This window comes from Plasmodium gaboni, chromosome 1 (assembly GCF_001602025.1).
Source record: "Plasmodium gaboni strain SY75 chromosome 1, whole genome shotgun sequence".
NCBI lineage: Eukaryota > Apicomplexa > Aconoidasida > Haemosporida > Plasmodiidae > Plasmodium > Plasmodium gaboni.
In genome coordinates, this window is record NC_031481.1 from 225,505 (window position 1) to 236,147 (window position 10,643).

Below are 10,643 nucleotides of genomic sequence, written 5' to 3' on the forward strand. Positions count from 1 at the left end.
TATATTTTTATTTATATATATTTTTTTATTTTATTATAATATAGTAAAATATTTATATTTACATATATATATAAAAGCTTAAGCTTTTTATATATAATTAATATATATATTATTTTTTTTTTGCTCTTCTCTCTCTCTCCATTATTTTTTTGTTTATTTTTTTTCTATAATTATGAATATGCATCATATGTTAAAAAAGTATAAGAACAAAATATATATATGAAAATCAACAAGTGAGTACCTATAAAATCACAGTTAATATTATCTATATATATATAATATATATATATAATATATATATATACATATAATATATACAAATATTATATTATAGTAATATTTATATATATATAATATATGCAAGCATGATATTACCTTATCAAACAAGTGACAGAAGGACTATTTTTTTTAATTAGGAGGATATATTTTTGGAATTATATAAGAAAATGAAATCCTTGCGACGAATATAATATATTATTATATATATTATATATATTTTATAATATTTATACGTATATAATAATATACATATATTAATATTATATATATATAAGTATTACAAATAATAATATATATATTATATAATATATATTATATATAATATATATATATATATAATATATTATATATATATATAATTATATATATATAACATTATATACAAAATTAATAGAAGAAAAAAAAAAATATACATATATATATATAATATAATAAATAATATTTTATAATATAATATATTTTAAGAAAAAATTATTTGAAATTCATTTTTTTTTATTTAAAAAAAAAAAAAAAATAAGGTGGAACAAAGATTAAGCAAAAGAAAGAGAGTTAGAAGAAATTATATAAAAACATTCCACAAAAATATAATAAAAAGGAAGTATATATATGAAATATATATATAAAAAAAAAAGAATAAATAAAAATACAAAAAGGTATAAATAATTTGTAAATATATATATATATATATATATATATATATATATATAATAAAATAAAGAAATAAAAATATGTATAATATAAAAAATATATTATACATTTATTTTTATTTTAAAAAAAATAGTTTAAATTATTTTCAGAAGAACCATATATATAATATAAAATATACATGTTAATATGCATAACGAGAGATATTTTGAATGAAATAATTTGAGCTAATATATATAAAAAAAAGCAAAAAAAAAAACAAAAAAAACAAAAAAGAAAAAAAAAAAAAAAAAAAATCAAATCAAATCAAATCATATCATATCAAATATAATATAATATAATTTATTTGAACGTCTTATGGAATCATATATAAGGGAAAGTAAAAAACTTACCCTTAAAAGTAATAAGGGGAAGAAGCTCCTAAGATATTTAGATATATCATTAAATAATAAATCATTACATGATAGTCATATATTAGAACTAGTAAAAATATTGAAGAAGATAATAAAGATAGTATATAATACATACTATTGTTTAAATATTGATTTAAGTGAAAATTATATAACATGTGGAGGATTAAAAACTTTGTTAAAATATATATTAAATTATAATGAGAATATAGGAGTAAATATATTAAAATTATATAAGAATAGTATAAAAGATGATGGGGCATTATTAATTAAGCAGCTTGTATATATACAGAAAATTCCTATGGAAGAGTTACATTTATCACATAATTTAATACAAGATAATGCATGCAAAGAATTATTATTAAGTTTTGTTCAGGCAAAAAAGGATAGTACATATGTATATCCAAGATATGATAAATATCAGAATCCATATAAACATGCTCAAATACCTGTATGGATACGTTTAGAATATAATTGTATTCATAATCCTAAAGATATATTAAAAGAAGTAGAAGATTGCGCAAAGAAAAAACGAGGTTATAAAAGTAATTTAATTGTATGCTCAGCTTTAAAAAGTGATAAACGATGTTGTCCATATAAATGTTTAAATGCAACCATTCGAAATACTCCAATCATGCATGTGTATATGTTTATTCATCAGAAAGAAAATATTGTGAATGGAAAAATGAAAGAAGAGAAAACTGATTTCGTTTCTTTAGAAGATGGCCTAGATAAAAATGAAAAGAGCAACTTGAATAATGATAAGAATGGTGATGAGAATATGTTAATATTAGATAATAGTAAACAAGGAAATAAAAATAAATTTAAGAATGCAAATGATGAAGAGGAGGATGACGAAGAAGATGATGATGAATTTGAAGAAGAAGAAATAGATGTTGATGAGGAGGAGGATGATGATGAGGATGACGAGGATGAAGATGATGATGAGGATGACGATGATGAGGATGACTATGATGACGACGATGACGATGATGAAGATGACGACGATGATGAAGATGATGATGACGATGACGATGATGACGACGATGATGATAATTACAATTTAAAGGATAAAAACAATTTGAAAAGTTTTGAAAAAAATAAAAAGATAAAAGGTAATAAAAAAGGTTCTGAAAAAACATTTCATGTAAATAAAGGAATGGTTGTTGATAATAATAATAATAAGAAGAATATAAATAATGAGGAGGATGAAAAAAATTTTGATAAAAAGAAAGGTATGAATAAGAAAAAGAGGAAAAAGAAGAAGAAGCGTACTAATAGTTACAATAATAATAATAATAATAATAGTAATAATAATATGGTGGGTGAAAGTAAGAAGAAAAATAATTTGCCTCAAGATAAGAAGAATAGTAGTACAAATACATGCACCAAATTTATGAATAATACTCATAATATAAATAAAAGTTTTAGTAATATAGCATCTGATATATATAATAAGGATACAAATATGAATTCATTATATAATAATGAGAATAGTTTACCTTTATATATAATATTAGATTGTTCTGCAGTATTAGATATGAAAGAATTATGGAAGGACAAGTCTTTTTTACCGTTTAGTTTTCCAGGTTTGTTATATTTATATAATAATAAATTATTGAAGGGTAATACAATAAATAATAATAATAGTAATAATAATAATAATAATAATAATAATAGTAATAATAATAATAATAATAGTAATAATAATAATAATAATAGTAGTGGTAATAATAATAAAATTGGGAATGACAATTTTATTTGTCTCATGTGTAGTTATGTTGCCAATGAACTAAAAATGGTTTGTCAAAAGAGCGAGATAATAAGACAAAAAATGATTAACTTGAAATTAAATATCTGGGATAAACTTTCAGAACTAGGAATTATTGAATTTTTAAGTGTGCCTAAAGATTTTAAAGAAAATAAAAAGAACTTTTTAAATTCTTCTTTTTTAACAGATGAACAAATAAAGTTAGCTAATGAATATTATGACATTTCTTATGAAACCTTACAGATGATACAATTTTCTATTGTATGGTCAACTTATATTTTTAAACTTAGTAATAAAGAGATTGTTATAGAAAATAATAAAAAAGAAATAAATAAATCAGATATGAAGAAAAGTAAGAAGACCATCTTTACAGAGGTTTTATATTTAACATCTTCTTCAAATATTTATTCTTTTTTTGAATATTTATATGAACAAGATATTAATTTTATATTACCATTATGTGTAACAGTTAATCAGATAAATAAATATATACAAGAAGAACATAGTTATATAATAGATATATTGATGAATAATTGTAAGCCTGATAAGTATAGTAAATTGCAATTTAATAAATTATTTTTTCAGCAGTTTATAAAAGAAAAATATTCAAAGTATTTAAATAATAATACAAAGGAAGTATTATTAAATGGTAAGAAGAAACCAAGCAAAAATATAATGAGCAGCACCAAACAGTTGTCAGGTGATATGATGGAACATGTAAATGAAGAAGAACACATGTTGAATAACAATAAAGATGGTATATCACCACAAAATAATATACATAATAATAATATACATAATAATAATAATAATAATAGTGGAAGTCAATATTTAAGTGACAATATGAGAACGATGCGTTTAGCAGATGATATGTTGAATAATTCGAATGACATGAAAAAGAAAAAGAATAGTAAAAAATTTTCAGCAATACATCAGATGGTTGATAATAAATCTCCATCTCAACCAAATCTTCAAAATAATAATAATAATAGTTATGATATTTATGATATAATATCTGTGAAATCTTTTTCAAACGACAATGTGAACAACCTGTGTAATGTCGATAAAATGATTAATGTGCATAATAATATGTTATCATCAAAAAACCCTAAAGAAGATGAATTATTGAAGGAACATAATCTATATATGAAGAAAGGTAATGAAGTGGTTCCTAATAATCAATATTATAATTTAGGAGAATATAATAAATTAAATATGCAAATGTTAAATATTCAAGATCTAGATATATTAGAAAAGCGAACAGACATAAATGATATATTTAATAATAGCATGTCAGAAACGAATAAAAGTGCAAACAACAATAATAATATTAATAGTAATAGTAGTAATAATAATAATATTAATAATAATAATAATAATGGGGGAATGAAAACAAATTCTGTATCTGTTGAAAATAATGTAGTTGTTGATAATAGAAATAATAAGAAAAAAACGGACGGGTTGGAAAATATGATATATTGTTCAACCATTGAAAATAAATTGATGGGTTTAAATAATAATAAAATGGAAGGTACTGATAATATAAATAATGACAACATAAATAATGACAATATAAATAAGAATAATATAAATAAGAATAATGTTGGAGGGGTACATAATATTGATTGCGAACTTACTACAGAAGATGGAATGCTACAAAAAAAAGAGACGAATAAAGACAAAACAGGAAATCAATCTGATAAAGTTAGTATATATGAATTATTAATAAATGCCTTTAATGGGAAGAAAAAGAATGTCACAAAGAATGTAAATGAAAAAAATAGAAATGGAGAGAACGAAGAAAGTGTAGGACTAATAAGTGAAGCAAATGTTAATATGAATAATATGAATAATATTAATAGTAGTAGTTGTAAGGATGAGAAGGACGAATCTGTACTCATGTCACAAATAAAAATGAAGAATGAACATTTAAACGAAGAAGAAGAACTTCAGTTGAAAGGTAAAACAAATGATAAGGATAATGTTATAAATGAAAAAAGGAAAAGTATGATGGAAAAGAAAAGTATTAGTCTCAATAAAAATGTTAATAATAATGATAATCTTTCCTTTTTGACAAACCAACAAGATGATAATATAAACCATGCAAATAATAATACAAATAATACAAATAATTTAAGAAATACAATAAACAAAATGAGTGTATTTCATAATAACAACATGAATAATATTCCATCTGTAAATGTAATTCAGAATGATGAAGATAATAGTGTTCTTCTTGATGGTAACGAAAATATATTTTTTAAAAAAGGTAGTAGCATAATGAATTTTATAGATGCTGATCATAATACAACAAATGTAATGAATAAAATGGAAAGAAGACTAACAAATAATATGAAGGTTGGTCATAATAACATTATTTCTGATGATAAGGATGAGGAGCTAATGCATGTTGAAAAATTAAATAATGGTGAATTAGTATATATTGGAAGAAAAAACTTATTATCAGAACAGTTATTAGATCAACATAAAATTTTTGAATGGAAACATTCTTTTGAAAATCATAAAGTAGATATAATGAATACGTCTATGTTATTAGAGGAATTGATATTGAATCCTACAGTGTGTAAATATATACCTGGTGAATTATATAATAAAATATTAAAATGTTATGAGAAGTTAGATTTTATGATAACAAATTTGAATAATATAAATGAGGAAATGGAAACAATGGAAAATAACAACAATAATAATATAAATAATATCAATAATATCAATAATATTAATAATGATCGGGGTGATAATAACCTTGACGATATTGTCAATAATAATGTTAAGACAAATATATTAAAAAATGATAATATGAAAACCATAACATCTGAGAGGAATCGATTAAACAGTTCTGTGAATAAAAATGATGTCAATATGATGTATGATGATTTTAAAAATTATTGGGACTCACCACTAGGAAAAAATAATAACATGAATAATATGATGAGTGGTATAAATAATATCAATGGTGTATCTAATTCGATGAATCTGTCAACAAAAGAACTAATGAAAAGTTTATCGAACGGTAGTATACCATTAAATCAAAAAATGAATAGTTTGACATCTTCCTTGCCTCATGACTTTTTGTTGAATAATAATAATAACATGTTGGGTTCTATGACAAACAATAATAATAATAATATTAATAGTAATAATAATAGTAACAATAGTAATAATAATAGTAACAATAATAATATAAATTTGGGTGTGGCAACTTCCTTGAACAATCCAAATATATTACAGAATCATTTAAATAATTCCATGTTAAAAAATAATATGGTTAATAAAAATTCTGTACCTAATTTGGCTAGTCATTTGAATAACAACAACAAAGTATCTAAGAGGAAGTCCGCCCTTTCCACATACAACAATAATATGAATGAAAGTAATAACAGTGTGAATGGTAATATGAATTTAAATTTGAATATGAATATGAATTCGGCAAATAATTTAAGTAATCCAAGTGTCATGATGATGTTGATGAATGCTCAGAATAATTCTGTGGGCTCGAATGAATTAAATTTTAATAACAATAAGAATAATTCAATACAAAAGAAATATATTAACAATAATAAAAATGACAATAATATTAATAATAATATTAATAATAATAATAATGATATGACATTATTATTGAATAGCATGAATGATGTAAGGATGAATTCTAACGCCTTATTAAATAATACTAATTTATTTTTTCAAGGTAATGGTTATAAGAAAGATGAATCAAATAATGGAAATAAAATGAGCAAGGATATGAGTCTCATAAATAATACTCTTATGGGTGTTGAAATGAAGAAAAATGATAACACGAATAATAATAATAATAACATGAATAATAATAGCAACAATAATAATAATAATAATAATTTTGTTGGAGGTAGAGATTTGAAGGATATAAAAACTCTTAATAAATTATTATTGTTGAATAATAACAACTTGAATAGTATAAAAGGAGGAGTCTTAAATGAAAAGCAGTTATTAAATTATATAAATAGTAATAGTAATAATAATAATAATAGTATGAATGGAATGCCGTCTGTGAATTCTAATATTGATTCAAACCTTTTGTCCTTTCTAAATATGACAAAAAATAACAACAACAATAATAATAATAATAACAACAATAATAATAGTAATAATAATAATAATAGTAGTAATAATGCTGCTTCTGGAATTAGTTGTAGTGGTATTAATAATAAAAATCTTATGATAAATAATCAGAATCTTAAAAATAACAACCACAATAATAATAATAATAATGATAAATTCAAAGGAAATCCTTTTAGTGATTTTAATGGAATGGTAACTTCTAATAATATTAAAAAAATTTTAAACAATGAAAATAATAATAACAATAATTTATATATGATGAATAATAATAATAATAAAACACCTTTAAATGATATTAATGTGAAATATGTAGAAGCATTGAATAATCAATTTAATTTCTTATCAAGAGACAGTAGAAAGATGGAAACAGAAAATAATGGAATTAACATATTAAACTTTTCGAACGATCTAGAAAAAAAATCGAATAATGCCATGGTAGATGTATGTGAAAAGACCAACAACAAAAAGATATAAAATAAATGAATAAATAAATAAATGAATGAATGAATGAATATTATATATGAAATTTTACCTATACATAAATAAACGCACATATATATATATATATATATATACATATATTTATTTATATTTATATTTATATTATTTTATTTTATTTTTTTTTTTTTGGAATATTTTTTTTATGTATTTTTACAATATATATAATTTTATTCGTATAATATTTATGTGTATAAGTTATATTCGTTGAGTGAGTTCATAAAAGTAGGTAATAAACAAACCCTTGATGTGAAATATTATAAAACGTGTTACGCGTGTTAATATATATATATATATATATATATATATATATATATATGTTTTTATGTATGTATGTATGTATTTTTTTTTTTAAATAATAACATTTTAATTATATATTAACGTTTGATTTTTCTCTTTTCATCAATACATGTGAAAAGAAAAACGAAAAAATTAAAACAAAAAATAAAACAAAAAATAAAAAAAAAAATATATATATATATATATATATATAAAAAAAAAAAAAAAAAAATAAAAGAATAAGATATTTTTTATTTAGTTCTTCCTTTTCTTTTATTATTTTTTCTGATAATTTAAATATTATTATGATTTCTTGGAAATCATATATTTTTTATACATTTCTATTACTGACACATTTATAGTCATGCTAAGACTTAATAAACAGCATCTATAAAAATTTCCTTTAAAAAGGTTGTAAATCTTTCCACTATCTTCTCTGAATAATTTTTTCAATCCCTACATTAAAAAGGAGGAAATAAAATATATAATATATATATATATATATATGAATATATTTATGCATTTGAATTTTTAGATATATATACCTTATTCTGACTATATCCAATGGAGAACTTATAAAACCAGAAAAAAATGAACAAGCAAGGTTTAATTTTAAGTTGTTATAATGTGATGATTCAATATCAAGTTTTTTCATAATATTCTGACCAATCTAATAAACACAAAAAAAAAAAAAAAATATTATATACACATATATATATATATTGTATATTTTTTATACTTTATTTTTATATTTCTTACGTTCTGAAAAAAGAAGAAGGACCCACAAAACACACCATAGGCTAAACAAGTTGAGACATAACCTCTATACAACTAAAAAGATATAATAATAATAAAGAGAAACAAAATAAAATAATATACATATAAAAATATATTATGGTTGTATCTTTTTCTTTATTGTATATATTATTACTCTTGATAACCCTTGTTTGTGAATATACTCTTTTATTAATATGGACGTTTTCTTGTGCTCTTTCAGCTGTAGATATTTTTGAGCCTTAAAAAAAAAAAAAAAAAAATACATGCATATATAACATATATATATATATATATGTTTTATTTAATTTTTTAAAAACCTGTAGCCTTTCTTTAATAACATCTATAGGTACAAAAAAGATACATGAAATAGCCTCAGACAAAAAAGCTATTAAATGGACAAAAAAATAAAATAATATAATATAATTATTTATCATGGTATTATATATATATATATATATATATTTCTTTTATGTATTATGCTTATATCATTCCACATAATTTTTTTCTTTTTATTATATACCTAGAGAAAAGTAACTAATAAAATTTAGGTCATCACTCTTATTTGACTTGTCATTTATAAGTTCCTTTTCTTGAGATATTTTATTATATTGTAACTTTTTTAATTTTAAATATTCAAAACAACAAAAGTATAAACATGTTGCCGGAATGGTTGTGAGGGATGAAAATCTAAAAGAATCAGGATCACAAGAAAAAAAAAAAAAAAAACCATCATAATATAAATAAATAAATATATATATATATATATGTGTATGTTTATTTTTTATTTTTTTCTTGGAGCCTACGTGAAACCTTTGTACATGTTCTTATATCCATATGTTTTAATAAAGTTGTAAAAAAATATAGTATTCTTATTTTTATTTTTAAAATAACTTAGAAGAGTTTTTTTATTTTCTTGATTCCCTTTTTCAAATGGCTGTTTATAAATCTGTTTATTTATTTTTATAGTATCTAAAGGGTAAAGTAATATTTTGCTTATTGTGCAACCAATTATAGAACCCATAAATGTGTGAAAGACTAAATTTTTATTATCTACAAAAGAAAAATTATTTTATATTTGTAAATAAAGACGTTATAATATTTATTATAAGAGTGACATGATTTTTAATTTTATTATATTTTTTTCATATATAATATAATAATATATTTATCCATGTTATTAACAATATAATAAAGAACCTTTAATATGATATACATATAAAAAAAAAAAAAAAAAAGAAAATGAAAAACAAACCTGCATCCATTATAATGAAATATATTCTTATTCTTTTCCTCTTTTTTTTTATGACAATATATAAATATATATATATATATATGTATATATTTATATATTTTATTTACTTTTTAAACAATTGACCAACCTTTCCTTTTATATAAACCCTTTATTACAAAAACAAAAAAAAAAAAAAAAAAAAAAAAAACAAAACGAACTGCTCTTCATCCTTTTAAGGAATATTTATTTTTTATTACAAGAACCTTTAAAACGTTAAAATATTATCGATATAAAGCAAAATGAAAAAAAAAAATTTTTTTTTTTTTCTTAATAAATATTATAATATATATATATATATATAATATATATTATATATATGTACATTTAATGATGTATTGAATTTTTTCCTAATTTTTTTTTTTTTTTTTTTTTTTTTTTTTTTTTTTTTTTTTTTTTTTTAATTTTTTTTTTTTTTTTTTTTTTTTTTTTTTTTTTATTTTTTTTTTTTTTTTTTTTTTTATTTAAATTTTCTTTATATTTACTGAAAATTTGTATCCTTTTTTTTTTTTTTTTTTTGGAATATAATATTCATTCATTAAACTACTACGTCTCGTGTGTTCTTTTTTTTATT

General features: G+C 20.2%; 2 protein-coding genes across 3 annotated transcripts; one reads left to right on the top strand and one right to left on the bottom strand.

The window, feature by feature from the left end:
- Window positions 1–1,281: 1,281 nt before the first annotated feature.
- PGSY75_0108300 (hypothetical protein) lies at window positions 1,282–7,701 on the top strand (the record flags this gene model as incomplete). Its single annotated transcript, XM_018783637.1, has 1 exon — window positions 1,282–7,701. The coding sequence occupies one exon, from the start codon at window positions 1,282–1,284 to the stop codon at window positions 7,699–7,701; it is 6,420 nt and encodes a 2,139-aa protein (XP_018643921.1).
- Window positions 7,702–8,307: 606 nt separating this feature from the next.
- On the bottom strand, window positions 8,308–10,043 carry PGSY75_0108400 (putative mitochondrial carrier protein; the record flags this gene model as incomplete). Of its 2 annotated transcripts, XM_018783638.1 has the most annotated exons (9): window positions 8,308–8,460; window position 8,505; window positions 8,550–8,674; window positions 8,764–8,835; window positions 8,936–9,019; window positions 9,099–9,166; window positions 9,302–9,468; window positions 9,585–9,831; window positions 10,034–10,043. In XM_018783638.1, the coding sequence occupies 9 exons, from the start codon at window positions 10,041–10,043 to the stop codon at window positions 8,308–8,310; spliced, it is 927 nt and encodes a 308-aa protein (XP_018643922.1). The 2 variants fall into 2 exon arrangements, with proteins under 2 accessions (XP_018643922.1, XP_018643923.1); XM_018783639.1 differs by lacking the exons at window positions 8,308–8,460; window position 8,505; window positions 8,550–8,674; window positions 9,099–9,166 and having other exon boundaries at window positions 8,828–8,835.
- Between the last annotated feature and the right edge of the window lie 600 nt (window positions 10,044–10,643).